The following is an 18910-nucleotide window of genomic DNA, read 5'->3' as shown; positions in this document are numbered from 1 at the left end:
CGAGTATTTAGCCATGCGAACATTTCGATGCTCGAATGTTACCGAGCATTTTAAAAAGGATGCCCATCACTAGCTATTTCCTATTACATCCACAATTTACTTAGTTCAGTCTTATCCAGTTCAACATACAATTTAGATGATTCACATAGCCTTGTAGAACAGTTGAAAGACGTTATAGTTCCAGATGGGGATACATGCTAGTATCTTTCGATGTAATATCACTTTTCACATGTATTCCTAAACAATTAGTCATTAGAATAATTGAAAAACGTTGGAACTTTATACAGAATTTCACAGAGATCAATAAAGAGATGTTCTTGTCCCTGATAGACGTGTTTTTCGAGAGTAGTTTCTTTTCTTTTGAAGGTAACTCCTACAAAGAATTGGATGGCACTCCTATGTGGGCATCACCGAGTCAATCTATTGCTAACCTTGTTATGTATAGATAAATAATGGTTTCACGTCTGTATATCAATAACATATCAAATTGATTTCACGACGTTCAGATAATTTTTCAATTCTGGAAAAAGTACCTCCGCGAGCGGGGCTGGAACCCGCAACTGCTGAATTACATGTCGGACTCTTTCGCCGTTGAGCTATCGGGAAAATTGAAGATTCTCCGCAATGAGGAACTACTGATCCGAGAATTGTGTGTTAATATACCTTACGAATTATATTGTTATGGATGGTATTTATACAAGCTGCGTTTCCTTTTTGGTGATTTAATATAAATTTTAAAGGATTCGATCCAATAACTGAAAATTGATACATTTTTTTTTGAATTATTTCGTGCCGACTCTTGATCTCAGTTGGATTCAAGTCAAATTTAATTTGATCTAAAAATTTAATTAAAATTTCTGAATTCACTAACTATTCAAAATTCTTATCCAAAACTAAATTCCTATCTATTTAATCTTATATTACTTATCTAAATCTTCATCCGCATTTAACAAGCCAATCTTGATCTGTGATATTGTCCTCTATGCTTCTAACCTCAGATTTCAACCTTATTCTTCATATATTTGTTTTTTTTATAATTATTTTCCATATAATACTGCTTCATACTCTTACTCGAAAATAAGGAACTTCTTCCTTGATATTGATTAAAAATGTTTATGTATCTTCCTCACACAATGGTTGATTTGCAAGTACGTATTTGTATAATTTCTGCTATCCTTCAATTTACGTAAATAACTTCTTTTGTTTTTCAATTGTTTCAGGTTTGCTATCTCGATTCAAGCGATGTGACCTTAACTATGGTTTTTCGCTGACTGAATTGCTCTTGTCGGCTATTTATAGTTTTTCAATTTTTTCAAACTTTTTTTCAAGAAAGCAATGAACAAGAACATCAACAATTTCAGCGAAAAAAGATCTGATACTTCGTTAGCAGAGGAGTAGAAATCAATTATAATCATGTTTGAAGTAATCATATCTCATTTAAATTAATTTGAAGATTAATTGATAAGAGTAGTTTTTCCTCCACGATTTCGTGCCAACTAAATGTAAATGAAGTAAACAGAATAATCGAATGAGAGGTTGTCAAAAATGCTGTCAATTTTAAAATGAGATTCACTCCTTCGAGACAGCCAACGAATGAAGAGAGGGGCGCATCCACCACTGTGGACACTGAGAACGCAGCTAGAATTTTTTTCTCATCTATTTCCCTACTAAATGGTATGACTAATGCATTAATTAGCCTCCTAAAGACCACAAACATTAGATTGATTCAGCAATCTTATTTTAAAATTGATAGATTATACAGTCGAGTGAAAGACAGGATGACTGTTGATAATATCAGTGTTGTGGTATATTGTATTCCTTGTTCAATATGTAGTGAGGTGTATATTGGTCAGACGTCTCAGCTTCTGAAGAGAAGGATTGCTCAACTTGTGTTGAGTCGCTTTTGAGTTGTGTTTGTGTTGTCGCTTTTGTAAGCGACATCAAGAATCCAAACAAGATTTGTGCCCTAGCGGACTATACCCGGGACAAAGACCATCCAATGAATTATGATTTCACCAAAATCCTTGAATGTGAAGTAAAGAAAAGATGTTTCTTAGAGATGTATCATATCAAACACCAAACTTGTTCGATGAATTACAGAAGGGATGTAAACAATATTAGATCTATCTATCCTTATTTGATTCATTATGACCAGTTCAGTGGGAGTGAATTGGATGAATCACATGGGGGCAGAATTTCCACAAGTTCTGCAGTCGCGGGATAACGTGAAAGAATGATTCCCATGTTCTAGACCAGTTGAGTCAGAGGGGATTGGTTTTTCAAATTGAGATCACTGTGACTGTGACCACGATAGAAAGAATGGAGTGTGATTCTTTCAGGTTGTGGCAGATCTTGAAGGGGTTGCTGCCACCAGAGATGCTGAGTCGTTTTGAATATCACCAGTCCAGAAGGTATAGAAGAGAATTTGCTGCTATCAGGGAGAGAAATCTGATGAAAGTGAGAGCTCAATCAGATGAACTTCTAAAGAGAGTGGAACTACAAGAAAGGTGGGTTAAGAATGTTAGTTCCATCATTATACCAGATAGAATATTGAAATTCCTAGCACTGGGCTCCAAATTCGGCATTGATATTCATTTAAAGGATGTTTCCAGATGTAGAGAGCATTATTGATCTTAATGATCGACTGTCAGATGAGGGAAAGAACATCAAACGCTCCCAAGCTGCTTATATAGTCACCAACTATATCAAACCTGGAAAAAGTACTAATAGTGTTTTCCAGAGAGAATTTTACTACTGTCAGAGGTATCTAAGTGAACATCAAGAATTGCTTGTGTTACGGGCTGATAAAGACAATTTTACGGTATTGATGGATAAGGATCAGTACATAGAGCTCTCCAACACAATTTTGCTCAATGAACAACATTACCAACTTCTTCCAAACAGAGATCCAACCATTACTATGCAAGGTAAATGTAATGCATTGATTAAGCGATGGGTCAGTCAGGGCCACATAACACAAATACAAGGTAAATTACTGTACATTTACAATTCAGTTCCTGCTAGATTCTACGGTTTACCAAAGATCCACAAACCCACTCTTGCCTTGAGAACAATAATATCATCTGTTAACACCCCCACATCCAAACTGTCAGTTTTTGTATCAGACATCCTGTCTAAATATCTTCTTCTACCAGAAGTAGATATTTTATTGAAGATTCCTTTTCTTTTGCCCAATACGTGAATGATTTCCAGTTACCTGTTGATTATGTCCTGATCAGCCTGGACGTTGTATCTCTTTTCACCAACATTCCTGTCGAGTTGACAGTTTCAGCTGTTGAGAACAAGTCTACCAAAAGAAGAATTCATCTATGCCATCAAGTTCCTGTTTTCTTCGAACTATTTCCTTTTTAATGGTAGGTTCTTCAAACAGGTGCTAGGTTTCCCTAGGGGTTCCAACTTTAGTCCTTCTATTGCTGAAGTAGTAATGGATTTCCTTCTGGACTGCATTCTTGCCAATATTCCTTTTCACATTCCTTTCATCAAGAAATATGTTGATGATCTAATATGTGCTGTACCTAAAGATCAGGTTGCTTTCGTTCTAGACAGGTTCAACAGTGAACATGAGAGCATGCAGTTTACGTTGGAGGAATAAACAGCGAATGGTGTCCCATTCCTGGATACAAGGGTGATTCGAACACTGGAAAAGAGGCTGATTCGGGATTGGTACCGAAAACCAACAAGTTCAGGGAGATACTTACACTTTTTTTCTAATCATCCACATGGACAAAAGGTGAACATGATTTTAGGATTGAAGAATCGTATCGAAAAAGTTGCCCATCCAAGTCTAAGGCAGCAGAATCTGAGGTTATTGTTACAGTTGATGCTAGAGAATGGATACCCAAAAATGTTGTTGTCCAGATTAATTTATAATACAACTCCTTCGAGACAGCCTACGAGGGGCGCATCCACCACTGTGGACACTGAGAACGCAGATAGAATTTTTTACTCATCTATTTCCCTAATAAATGGTATGACTAATGCAATAATTAACCTCCTAAAGACCACAAAAATTAGATTGATTCAGAAATCTTATTTTAAAATTGACAGATTATACAGTCGAGTGAAAGATAGGATGACTGTTGATTATATGAGTGGTGTGGTATATTGTATTCCTTGTTCAATATGTAGTGAGGTGTATATTGGTCAGACGTCTCAGCTTTTGAAGGGAAGGATTGCTCAACACAAAAGCGACATCAAGAATCAGATTTCTTTTTTCGCTGAAATTGTTGATGTTCAAGTTCGTTACTTTCTTGTGAACTATTGATTTGTGTTCAAATAAGATCTTTACAACTCTGTATTTCGGTATGTACTATTTGACCTCAAGAATCTACGGTTAAAATATATGTACAAGTCAAAGACTCACCCTGTATATATATATATATATATATATATATATATATATATATATATATATATATATATATATATATATATATATATATATATATATATATATATATATATATACATATATATACAGGGTGAGTCTTTGACTTGTACATATATTTTAACCGTAGATTCTTGAGGTCAAAAGAAACACTTTTTTCATTTACCATTTTTTCCTTCCGATTCGGCTCGGTTGAAAAGATATGGCCATTTTAAGTTTTCATAATGAGCTATGCCGATCCTGGAAATCAGCCCACTGAAGTTTTCCCAAGCATAAATTTATACCATTTGAACTTTGGAAATGGGTTACTATATTAGCAAAACAAGCATAAACTCACTTTTTCTATTCCCTTTGGTGACCGAAGTATTATTTTCAATATAATAAATGAGTTATAGCAATTTCTTGGGAGATAAATATGTTGATTATTTTCCTCTCGATTTCTATTTTATATTCGATAATAATAAAAAATTCAGCTTGCAACCACCCATATTAAATCTGATATTCATATCCAATCATTTATTTTCGCTTTTTCACTTCGTTTCGAAACAAGAGTTACCTATTCATATAACCTTTCATTTTCATATAGGTAAATAAACATAAATGATAATCATCTGTGGACTTCCCACGTTGCCAAGTTTACAACCACAAAACACTATAATGACAAAAAACCTACAGAATTTTAAGCTAAATCTATGTACCTATGAAACTAATCATCTCGCATCTGTAATGTTATGTTTAAAGGTTAGGTTATGTTTTGTCAATAAAATTCGAAAAGCCCAACAAACGGTTGAAGTTTTGTACATTACTAGAAATTTGGGCTAATTGAGTATATTTTGTTATCTAGAGGTCAGCAAAAAAGTGGTATTCAAACCAGTGTTCAATTTGAATTCTTATTATCATGGAATCAGTGAGAAAAGTTTTAAATTTTTAGGGTAGCAAGAAGTGTAAGAACGCTTGCATTTTGGGTTGAATGAACCCAGAATACTTTATCAAGTACCTACACAATAACTTAGCTCGAAAATGAAAAGGCAGTTTCATGAATGGATTTATGTGGAAGATGGAATCACCTCTGTATCACACAGAGGTAATTTTGTGATGGAAAAATTCCGATTTTGTCTTGTTAAAAAAAACAGTAGTATGAGGAGGAATAAATAATTCCCAGAAGGAATTGAATTTTTTTCCTTTTTCATCCTAGAAGTTTATAAGTTTCATGAATCTTCAATATTCTATTATTGATTAATTATTGATCTTGATTTTTGTATTAAAAATGAAATGGTGGTATTCAATATGAATATCCACTATTGAATATTCTGCTTCTTTCAACTCATTGAAGTTTTTTATTTATTTTCATTTGAAACAATTTTGGCCCTCTTAAAAGTATGTCGATCAAATGTTCTAGGATGAAATTATCGTATAGCAAATGGATAGAAGTATTCAATCACGTAAAAATGAAATTTTAGGATGTATTGTTATGTATCGATGAAAGCTCAGAAGACTGGAAGAAGATTATACTAATGTTTGGTAGCAGCAGTTTTTAATGGGATTTCAGATCTTGATTGGTGTTATTTTATAAGGAGCCTAGTTTGTGAAAATTCATTTGAAAATGAGAATAATTCAAAATAGAATATTAACTTGAATGAAAGATCTTCATATTATAGGGCTGTGCCAAAGCTCAGTAATTTGTTATCATGAAAATATTTGAAATCCTTTTCTTCTTAGTGTTCACTAATGCCAATATTCTGTCTGAAAATTTGATACCCAATAGGTAACTTCAAAAAATGCTCTCGAACACTTTCGATAATAAAGAAGCAATTAGTCTTTCCTTAATATTATTTATGTTATAATCAACATCTTCGAAAATTTTATTTTCCTGAAGATGGTAAAATGGTATTCGGCTAGAAAAAGGGAAGTACAACGTACAAGTAAATTTACTTGTTTGTTATCGAACAGATATACTGAAAATATGAAACTTCCCAACAATTATGTAATCTTTTTTTTTTGTTTTCACATATCAACTACATGTAAAATAAATTTTGAATTCTTGTAAGGTATACCTTTTTTTCAAAAGTACTCAATGAACTGAAGCTTTTGATAAACTTATCGAAAGATTAACAGTGACTTGAAATCATGTATTATTGCCAAATCCACTTTTTTACTATAAATCCAGTATTCCAATCAAAATAGAAAAATATTTCTCTTGTGCCCAACAGTAGGTATACAACATTCAAAGCAATTTGAAATAAAGATTTTTCATTACTGAAACAAAAAAATGCATATCAAAAAACAGGAATTGAAGTACAAACTACCATAATAATAAATTGTCTTTATTTTCATTTAATTGATAAATAACCAGGTTTAACATTATTTTACTCTTATACTTCTTACGTAGATTCATTTAGCCTCAGATGGATTGTGCGAAATAAAAAACATTCAATATTTAGCCAATAATTATCAAATTAGGCCTGCCATTATTCGAATTAATTCTCAATGATTCCTGATCTCAGATGTATTCATTATATTATTATAATATCTATAAACCAAGGACAGTAACTACAAACTATGTATATGCCTTAAAATATCAATAGCTATTGATTCTGAAACATATGGATTGGATCAGTACATTTACTAGATAATAGGATAGGATCTGCGTTAATGGTGAAATCAGTGACTTTGAAATTACTCTTCAGTACATCAATAAGTATGAAGTTTGAATAAATATTCATTATAGAACTAGTGCTTCACTTATTCAAGTAGTTGAATTTATCAACAGAATCATTGTATTGTAGATTTTTGGTTATTTCAATTAATCAATTTACTTTTCCATTCATTATATGGAAAAATTATCCTTATGAAATCATGAACACCTCACAGCAAACTGTTTCCGGTTGGATTTAATTTGAAGGGGTTCAAGATTCTCTTTAAATACAGGTCATCTGAAACTTCTCTGTATATAGTGGGCAATCATCTTCACGAAATAAATCACGAAGGAAAATCGTCGTCCAATTAAATTCATTATGGTGTTTTTCTGAATGATTCGATGAATTATTAGGAGATCTGAAAAAATACAATAATTATTCAATATATTATTTATATTATATAACTTAGTAACTTACTTACGCCGAACTATGTTGTTTCTTATTGAAACATAAAATATTTTCGAATCAAATATCGAATTATTCCATTTGTTTGCCAAACATAACCACAATTCTTCGAGATTTCTCAAATTTTCAGTTTGGCCATGCGCATAGAGTAATAAACTCTGAGGCCATGCGCAATAGTTCAAATCGTTCATAACATCCAGTAATCTAGCATATTATGACTTATTTTATTATACAAAATTCGATTTAACATTTCGGATGATACTAATTATTACATTTAATGAAATTCATAATAAAATAAATTTATTAATTCATAAATTTGATGGTTTGTTCAAAAAATTATTTGAGATTCTTCTATGTTGATCGGTCATGCGCATAGAATTATCCGAAAACAATTGAAATTCGAATTTATGGTATCATGATTTCTGTTGCTTTGTTTAATGTAAATGATAAGTATTACCTAAGTGTATTTAGTTTGTTAAGTGTTACCTAAGTGCGTTTAACTTATTAAGTGTGTTTAGTTTGTTTAGTGTAAGGTGTTTGTTTAGTGTAAAGTGTTTGTTTGTGAAGTTCTTTAAGTGTGTTAAGTGGAAATTAGCAGAATGTATTCTAACCAGGAGATGGTAGATATGTTGGAATGCTATTTCACAAATGGAAAAATAGCGAGAAGAGCTAAAGAAGCTTATGGAAGGCTGTTTCCAAATAGGAAACAGCCAAATGAGAGAACTTTGGTAAGGATTGTTCAAAGATTGCGTGATCATGGAACCCTCGCTATCAACATGGTGGATAAGTAGGAGACGTCTCACATTGCGATATAACATATCGCAATCTACGGTGGATCGCAGCTTGAGAGATCAAGAATTGTACCCATACCATATTCAAAAGGTACAAGCTTTATTGCCGACGGATTTACCAAAAAAAATTGAATTTTCTCAATGGGGGAGCTTAATCACTTTATTTTCAAACTAAGTCGGCTGGTTCCCTCACTTGTCAATGCAAATTCAGTGTTTCAATCCATGATTTTTGACCTGACAACGTAGCAAATATTCATTTCTGTGAGTCTTTTCTATCAGAGTTGCAATTAGCCAAAGTACCCAATTTTTTGAATTTCACAGATTTTTTTTTTTTTTAAACACATTACTCGAAAACGGCTCAATATACGAGGAAATATGAAGAATACTTTTATTTTTCAAATTAGCTAAATATCCTTCAATGAACGTCCTAGTTACTTTTAAGAGTTCGGTTCTTCGAATTTCTGGTATTTTTATGGGATGAAGTGTTCATAATGAAGAAACGGGGAGATGTGGATAAAGTTTTGTGTACGGAGAAGATTCATCACATACATGAAAAACTATATCCCGAAATTCATTTTTTTCTATTCAAGCATTTCCGAGATATAACGGAAAATGACATTTTTTTTATCGATTTTCAACAGCCTGTATCTTTTTAACCGGGCCGAATCGGAAAAAATGGTAAATGAAAAAAGGGTTTCTATTGACCTCAGGAATCTTCGGTTGAAATATATGTACAAGTCAAAGACTCACCCTGTATACAGGGTGTTCTGATTTGTTTCCGACAAACTGAAACGTGTGATAGATCACATCATTTTAAGCAAAAAAGTTTCTATAAACATGGGTCCGGAAATGCTTCGTTTCCGAGATACAGGGTGTTAAAGTTGAAAAAATAATTCGCGTTTTCTTAAATATCTTTTGACTGATTCCAAATAATTGCATGAAAGTTGGTACATAGGGTTTTTTGAGGTGAGAAATTCAAATTTGTGGTCGATTTGGTTGTATTTTCTAGAGGGCGCCACTGGCAATCATTTCGTCTCCTCTAAACCGTTGCAATTTTTCTGTGCTACCCTGTACGTCATTCTGGACTAAAAAATCGATTCCCCTGACTTTTCTAGTTAAAAAAGGTATACCTCATTTAAGTTGCTAGGGGCAACCGTTTCAGAGAAAAACGCATTTGAAGCCAAATCCATATTTTTGTAATCTCTAAAACATGTAGAAACAAATAATAATTTTAAATTAAATATTTTTCAGAAGTAACAATTTAGAACAAAACAAAATAACATAATAATTTTTAAAGAAGGTGTTCGAAATGTCCACCGTTCTGTTGAATGCACAAATGACATCTTCGAATGATTGATTGTTTTACATTCAACAATTGTTGCGGCAATAGATTTAAAATGGCTATACACAATGACAGATTTAAAGTGTGTTAGGTTCAGATGTCATTAATTATAATTATAGTTAACTAAGTTAATAGCTTATCAACAAATACAGGAAAATGGTATTGGTTACCAAAGGCCCGAACGAAGCATACAAAGAAGAAATCATCTACAGAGAAATAGGATTTTACAGACCTTCGAGGAAAATAAAAACTCAGTATTCGTAAAGCATCCCAACAATGCAATATTTCAGGAAACAGAATATTCAGAACACTCAAAAATAACAATTACATAGCATACCACTTCTACTTATTAGTGGCCAATAGAAAATCCGCATGCATTTCGCCTTAAAAATTTTCAAAATGAATTCGAATTTAATATTTGAATAGGAATTATTTCATGAAAGGATTTCGAAGCAGTCAAAACATATTAAAGAAAACGCGAACTATTTTTTCAACTTTAACACCCTGTATCTCGGAAACGAAGCATTTCCGGACCCATGTTCATAGGATTTTTTTTGCTTAAAATGATGTGATCTATCACCCATTTCAGTTTGTCGGAAACAAATCAGAACACCCTGTATATACAGGGTGAGTCTTTGACTTGTACATATATTTTAACCGTAGATTCTTGAGGTCAAAAGAAACACTTTTTTCATTTACCATTTTTTCCGATTCGGCTCGGTTGAAAAGATATGGCCATTTTAAGTTTTCATAATGAGCTATGGCGAACCTGGAAATCAGCCCACTGAAGTTTTCCCATGCATAAATTCATACCATTTGAACTTTGGAAATGGGTTACTATATTAGCAAAACAAGCATAAACCCACTTTTTCCATTCCCTTTGGTGACCGAAGTATTATTTTCAATATAATAAATGAGTTATAGCAATTTCGTGGGAGATAAATATGTTGATTATTTTTCTCTTGATTTCTATTTTATATTCCATAATAATAAAAAATTCAGCTTGCAACCACCCATATTAAATCTGATATTCATATCCAATCATTTATTTTCGCTTTTTCACTTCGTTTCGTACAAGAGTTAACAATTCATATAACCTTTCATTTTCATAAAGGTAAATAAACATAAATGATAATCAACACTATAATGACAAAAAACCTACAGAATAATAAGCTAAATCTATGTACCTATGAATACTAATCATCTCGCATCTGTAATGTTATGTTTAAAGGTTATGTTATGTTTTGTCAATAAAATTCAAGAAACCCAACAAACGGTTGAAGTTTTGTACATTACTAGAAATTTGGGCTAATTGAGTATATTTTGTTATCTAGAGGTCAGCAAAAAAGTGGTATTCAAACCAGTGTTCAATTTGAATTCTTATTATCATGGAATCAGTGAGAAAAGTTTTAAATTTTTAGGGTAGCAAGAAGTGTAAGAACGTTTGCATTTTGGATTGAATGAACCCAGAATACTTCATCTAAGTACCTACACAATAACTTAGCTCGAAAATTAAAAGGCAGTTTCATGAATGGATTTATGTGGAAGATGGAATCACCTCTGTATCACACAGAGGTAATTTTGTGATGGAAAAATTCCGTTTTTATCTTGTTAAAAATTACAGTAGTATGAGGAGGAATAAATAATTTCCAGAAGGAATTGAATTTTTTTCCTTTTTCATCCTAGAAGCTTATAAGTTTCATTAATCTTCAATATTCCATTATTGATTTTGATTTTTGTATTAAAAATGAAATGGTGGTATTCAATATGAATATCCACTATTGAATATTCTGCTTCTTTCGACTTATTGAAGTTTTTTATTTATTTTCACGTTAAAACAATTTTGGCCCTCTTAAAAGTATGTCAATCAAATGTTCTAGGATGAAATTATCGAATAGCAAATGGATAGAAGTATTCAATCACGTAAAAATGAAATTTTAGGATTAGCATATGAGGATAAGCAAATGCAGATTCATCCGAAGCATAATTTTATAATACAATGCTCGTCGATGTTCTACATTTATCCATCGCAGTGGAATAAGAACAAATATTTCGAAAACTGTAGGGGAACAAAATCCTTACCATACGCCACAAAATGAGCACAATTTATCTAAAGAAATTTTCGTCCGACAAGTAGGTGACTGACAGGGAAAACTCAAAATATCTCGAAAACTGAATGGGCACAACATTTTTTCCATACGGCAAAAATTGGCACAAAATACTCAAATGAAAAAATTTGAAAGTTTTCATGTATGTGTCGCAGCGTCAAGTTGGTGACTCACGGGAAAAACTCGAAATATCTCTAAAACTGAATGGGCACAAAATTTTTTTAAGGCAAAAATTGGCACAAAATACCGAAAACAATTTGATACCAAAATTCTGGGAGTGGATCACCAACTTGACGCACCTTATTTTTGTCTTTTTGTGGAAAACATGTGCATTTTACTTATGCGATTTGGCTTAATATTATATAAGTTGAATTTTATGTTTTTGTTTATCCACAGCCCAATCGGAGTTGTCTAAGGTCGCATCTAAAAAGTCTGTTTTGATTTTACACGGTGATCTGAATGGCGCATTGCTGTTGAGAGCTCGAGGACTACGACCAACACTAGTTTTGACTATACCTAAGACAGAAGAGATGCATCGAAAATACTTACGTCGAAAATATTATTGTCACTCACTGTAAGTTCCTAAAACTTATTAGATTATTGATTATTTTAATCCAAAAAAGGGGTCTTTTTTGGTGGAAATAATAACAAAGACTGTAGAATCTTTAAAATATATTTGGCAAAGTTTCGCAGATTTTCATCTGCTACATCAGGCCTTAAAAATACCAAATATGACAAAAACATACACAACAAAAACGGTAAATTTTTTTCCTTTCGTTGAAGGCATCAACTGCTATGGTCATTAGCGTCTGACCTAATAATCGCAAGATATGTACAACATCCATGACCTAGCCAGGATTCGAACCCGGTACCTTCGGCATTACAGTCGACTGCACTACAGAGGCAGTCAGAAAAAATGGTTAAATTTACCTCTATGAATTTAAGTTCTTTCGAACATAATCAAAAGCCAACATCAATCTCCAACTACAAAATCTTAAAATATCTACGCACATCAAAATTACAATCAAGCAATATCAAAACTGGAATATTCTAGAATCAGTCATAGAAAAATATCAACCTATAACAAGGAACTGTCAACGACTCACCATAGACAACAAGTTGAAATTTTATTTAACATAATTTCAAATTTTTATATCTAGTCAGTATAGAATTATATAATTTACTTAGATGTTCAGTGCCAGATCTGAAATTAACTGACTTGTTAATGTTAATATGTATCATTTCTAAGATGTTTCTTTTCGTAAAATATTTCTCGTTATCCAAGATTTCAACGTTTAAAAAATCAAACCTATGTTCATCTTTGAAATAATGGGAACACAAAGCAATTTTCTCGCTATTTTTACATCTCTAATATCATATTTATGTTGATCAATTCTGTTGTTTAAATATTGTCTGTTTGGCCTACATACAATTTATCACAGTCTATAAACAAGGAAAAGCATATATTACGCCAGATCTAAGTTCATTATCAATTGGATCTTCAATTCTGCTATATAATGTAGCAACAGTTCCATTGTCATAAAAACTAATTCATTATTTTGTGTTTTAAGAGTTCTCTTAATTTCCTGTGAAAGACCTGGTATATATGGAACTTTGAAATAAGATTAAATTGTTTTGGGTGTCATGCCTTTGTTGCTTACAAGTTTCTTCAAAAGTTCGGGGATATATTTATTGACAAAAGATTTGGGGTATCTAATTTCACCTTATATGTTTTTTACTTCAACAATGTTTTGGTTGTGATACAGAGGGTTGCTTTCTGGTCACTCCTGCACTACCGTATCTTATCCGGATCAGCACTGATACCTGTTTGGGACAGGACATGTCCCGAGTACTTCACTTCTTTCTTGAAGATGGGACACTATGTGGGGCTCATTTTTAGGTTGGCCATTCGTAATCTTTTAAGTACGTCCCTCAAGCTCCTAAGGTGTTCATCAAATGACTTCCCAATAATGACTATATCGTCCAAATTAACGAGACATGTTTTCCATGATAATCCTCTTAAAATGGTTTCCATTATTCGCTCGAAAGTCGCAAGTGCATAACACATAGTCCGGGAGCCAGGTGCAAAGGACCCCGCACGTTTAGTACGGGAAATGGCTTTCCGTGAATTTGGCTGAATTTTTGATATGTTGTAGTTCTTGATGAACTGATCAGAAAAGTCCGTAGCCACAAAGCTCAAAAATGGACAGTTTTCGAGATATGGAGCTTTGAAAATGGATTTTTTGCAATTTTTGGGGTTTTTGCTCATCAATCGGGGAGCTCTCATTTATGGTTTTGATGGAATTTGGATGTTCGGCGGCCAGAACCCGACTGAGAAATGATCTACCTTGGTTATATTAGGCACCGCCATCGATAATTTTTTATACACTGCTCCACATTGGCTATGAAATGAGATACAAAATCCAAGATCTTCCATACATCTTTTCATGCCACACAGAATAATTCACATGACCGAGAAACGACATATTGTGAGATTTTTTTAAGAGAGACCATAATAACTGAATCCTCATATATCTGATGTCCAATAATATCAAATATGTTAGCCAAAATGTTCATAACCAGGCACCGCTAGCTGTAATGGGGGAAAATGGGAAAATCATAATCATATATCCTCAGGGATAACAATTGTGATCACTATTGATGTCATTTACATATGATATGTGATTTGTTTCTCACAAATCTCGATAATCTGACAATGGGGTGCCAAGACATTTTCCTCAGAATGTCTCGAAATTGATGATAGCATCTCACAGACAAACGAATCCGTGAAAATGTCTGCAGTTTTGATACAATACAGTACTATCTGGGTAGAATATAGAAGTCCAAGTGTTGGAAGCTAACTATGAATGGAACTTCCGATATTAACCCACGAATTCTTGAAAATAATTTTTTTTTTCTATGAACTTTAAGAACTTCACACATACGAATGAAAATTATCTAATAATATGATCGTTGGCAAAATGAATGAGTATATCAATCAAAAACAATATAATAATGAGAATAACATTCATAATAATAATAACAATAATGATAATTTTGCCCTCGATTCGATTCATAATATTCTAAATGATTTCTTGCGATTGCTAATATAATTTCAAATTGTTTTTTGTTTATTATCATTATTGTTATTATTATTATGAATGTCACTCTCATTATTATATTGTTTTTGATTGATCTACTCATTCATTTAGCCAACGATCATATTATTAGATAGTATTCATTTGTATGTGTGAAGTTCAAAAAGTTCATAGAAAAAAAAATTATTTTCAAGAATTCGTGGGTTAATATCGGATGTTCCATTCATAGTTAGCTTCCAACACTTGGACTTCTATATTCTACCCGTATAGTACTATATTGCATCAAAACTGCAGACATTTTCACGGATTCGTTTGTCTGTGAGATGCTATCATTAATTTCGAGACATTCCAAGGAAAATGTATTGGCACCCCATTGTCAGATTATCGAGATTTGTGAGAAACAAATCGTATATCATATGTAAATGAGATCAATAGTGATCACAATTGTTATCCCCGAGGAAATATGATTATGATTTTCCCATTTTCCCCCATTACAGCTCGCGATGCCTGGTTATGAACATTTCGGCTAACATATTTGATATTATTGGACATCAGATATATGAGGATTCAGTTATTATGGTCTCTCTTAAAAAAATCTCACAATATGTCGTTTCTCGGTCATGTGAATTATTCTGGCGTCATCTTGTGGCTTGAAAAGATGTATGGAAGATCTTGGATTTTATATCTCATTTCATAGCCAATGTGGAGCAGTGTATAAAAAATTATCGATGGCGGTGCCTAATATAACCAAGGTAGATCATTTCTCAGTCGGGTTCTGGCCGCCGAACATCCAAATTCCATCAGAACCAGAAATGAGAGCTCCCCGATTGATGAGCAAAAACCCCAAAAATTGCAAAAAATCCATTTTCAAAGCTCCATATCTCGAAAACTGTCCATTTTTGAGCTTTGTGGCTAAGGACTTTTCTGATCAGTTCATCAAGAACTACAACATATCAAAAATTCAGCCAAATTCACGGAAAGCCATTTTCCGTACTAAACGTGCGGGGTCCTTTGGTTGATTATTTCCTCTCAAGAGATACTTTGTGAGATGCATCAGATAATAATGATAAAAAAGCCTCGTGAACGTCAGCTACGACTCGGTTGGGGGGGGAGAGCGGCGGCAGCCCCCCAAACACTAAGAAAAAAAAGATACATTCAGTCATTTCCTCCCAACTGAAAATTTGTCAAATTGCTGCCGCCGCTTTTTCCAACTAAAAGTCCTTTCCCGAGGCTATTTTCACAGTCAGCTTCGATGAGGCGAATGCAACTATTTCGGAGGTCTCCATCCAGATATCCCTTCTCTAAACTATCTGCTTGGCCGGGTAAGGTGATGTCTTGGGTTGAAAGGACCTGAATCGTGGCTTCTTCATACGAGCGAAATGGAATCTCTACTTTTCCAATTCTTATGACATTATTTGCCATATCTATCTGGAAACCATATTTCTTTATTATATCCATTCCCAAGATCATTTCTTCTGTAATATCTGCCACTAGCACTTGATATCCAAATGACATTCCTCCGATTTCCATTATTATTTTCTTCATCCCGTGTGTTGGAATTTCTTTGCCTGTTGCTGTTCGTAACCTGACTATCACAGGTAAGGTCTTCCCAACTCCTTTCAGTATATCAGGTCTCACAATTGTCCTAATTGCACCTGTATCTATTAGCAATTTCACTGTACGCCCGCTGATTTTACCGTCTCCGTAAATACTGGAGGACTCCATGACAACTTGGATCGTTACTTCTGGGGCATTGTCCGCAGCGTACCGACTGTTCCAGTAAACAGGGCGCGGAGCCCTCGCGTTATCTTCCCCTTTTCCCTGACGCATCCCCCGCATTTGCGGGGCTTCGAGCTCTGACAGGTGTGAGAGAGAAAGAAGACCGTTACTTCGCATGAAGTACGAGACAGCTGGTTTGTTTACGATCAATTTGACAGTTTCGTATTGGCGCGTTCCACTCATAGCAAGGGTTTGTAGCTCTAGTGCGCCGAGCCCCGGGGTGATACGCACCCCGAAAGCAGTTATTGGTTTAAATACTACTGGCATCTCTCTCTAGAAGGCACTTGATCTTTCTAGCTTTGCCTGGACGCTTCGGTGTTGTTCCAGAAGAACGCAGTGGCGTAGGGCTTGCGACCTCGTTACATTATGTATGTTTTTGTCATCTTTGGTGTTTTTAAGCCTGATGAAGCATTGGAAAATCTGCGAAACATCGCCAAATGTATTTTAAAGGTTCTACAGTGTTTGTCTGTATTCTCATCAAGAAAAACCCCTTCTTTGGTTAAACTGTGGAGGACACAATGACTAATTTATATTATTTTTATCATTTATAATCATTTTACTTTGGAGTAAAGATTATTTGAATGTATGAAACATAATTTTTTATACGGATTCATTCTGTTTACATCAATGTTATCCTTTTAAATCGAATAGTCCCTTTTGAAGATTTTTGCAGCTTCCAAAAGAGTTATTATACGCATTTTTCCGCGTTACCTAGAAAATGAACCAGTATATTCTTATATATGGCTTTTACTCGTATATGGCAACGATGTGATCATAAATGAATCATTCCAAACGAAATATTTAATAAAAATGTCACATGAAGCAAGAATTTTGCGAAAATGTTTTTTGAGATCACAATCACAATATCTGTAATTTTCAAATTTTGTGTTTTCAAATGATAAAATATGACACGGTGATGACGAATCCGTCCTTAAATTCGATTATGTCCGTCGGTACGGTCGGACATTTGACACACGATAAAATTGATAGGAGTAATCTTAAAATTGGAAAGCTCAAAGGACACAGTTGATTTTGTTTAGCCTTAACTTTATAAAACCATAACCATAAAAAATTCTAGAAGAATATTGAGAAACATTAATCAATATTTCCGTGACCACTCAACCCATGGAATAGATATTTTGGGTGTTCATCGGAAATAACAATTTCAAGCTGCGTGCAAAACGATGGGGGGCATACAGGTGGGGCACAGGGCAGATGGTGCTTGTTGAAAACTGGAAAAACCACTACCTTTTGTATAATTTCCATGTGAATTCGGTACTGTGCGCGCCCCCACTTGAAGGAATCCTGGATCCGCCACTGCTTCAAGGGGAAATCATACAAGTTAATTGCAACCAAAAAATCATGATTTCACGAAATATTTCGAGTTTTTCCATAAAATCGATAATAATTCACAGTTATTCTTGTAGTCACATCAGTGGCGTACCCAGACATAAGTCTTAGGGGGGGATGAAGAAAAAAAAATTTCAAATTTTCCTTCTTTTAAAAAAGTTTTCTAAAGGAATTTGCTTACTCATAATGAGATTGTGATATATAAGGTTGCCAAATATATTGGATATTCCTCCTTGGGTACGCCACTGAGTCACATCAAATTTGACCACTTATCTAGAAACGACATTTAATTTGCCACAAGATAAGATAATCATCAGTTAGAACGTTTTATTGGATCGTCCGTTTAGGTATCCATTTTTCCCTTGATATCACCTTAAATTTTTTCAGCCAAACAGGCATTCTGGAGGTGGGAATATCTCGTACTAAAGCCTACGAAGGTCTCATGCGAATGAAGAAATATACGCATCGTCATATAGTCAGAGGAGTGAAAAAAATGCTTGGTGACCTTTTTACAGATGTGAGAGATGACCCTATGGATGGAAAAATAGAAAATCCTGATATGACCATAACTGGGTAAGAACGAATATTCAGCCTTATATTTGATACCTATTTATATTTATTTATAAGTAATGTTCATACCTTCTGAAAACTATATTCAATGAGTATTTAAGGCTTTTCCAAAACTCCTCGATAATAATATATGATATAATTTATGTTTTTTCAAAATATATATGAAAAATTATAGATGCGAATAAATATTTCAAATATACAGAAGAGTAATATGCGCACTGCGTAGGCATGACTGCGATAGAGATGGTTAGTGAGACCTGAGGCGAGCACTATTGCGGGCTGTGACTGTTATGGTGCCATACAACACGACCAAACATGGCTATATTGTGATCAAAATTTGAAGGACGCATAATTTCGCGTTTT

At 33.7% G+C, this 18910-nt stretch overlaps 1 protein-coding gene across 1 annotated transcript in view; it reads left to right on the top strand.

Annotated features, from left to right (window-relative positions):
* The window catches only part of LOC123681922 (leucine-rich repeat and guanylate kinase domain-containing protein-like), a 214417-nt gene that overhangs the window by 118030 nt on the left and 77477 nt on the right, over nucleotides 1–18910 (top strand). The window contains exons 8-9 of the mRNA XM_045620287.1: nucleotides 12147–12324; nucleotides 18365–18550. Coding sequence (XP_045476243.1) covers nucleotides 12147–12324; nucleotides 18365–18550 — 364 coding nt within the window. The remainder of the gene's footprint in view (nucleotides 1–12146; nucleotides 12325–18364; nucleotides 18551–18910) is intronic.

The sequence above is a fragment of the Harmonia axyridis genome, chromosome 6 (genome assembly GCF_914767665.1).
Source record: "Harmonia axyridis chromosome 6, icHarAxyr1.1, whole genome shotgun sequence".
NCBI lineage: Eukaryota > Metazoa > Arthropoda > Insecta > Coleoptera > Coccinellidae > Harmonia > Harmonia axyridis.
Note: the sequence above shows the minus strand (reverse complement) of the source record. Positions and strands in the feature narration are given on the sequence as shown.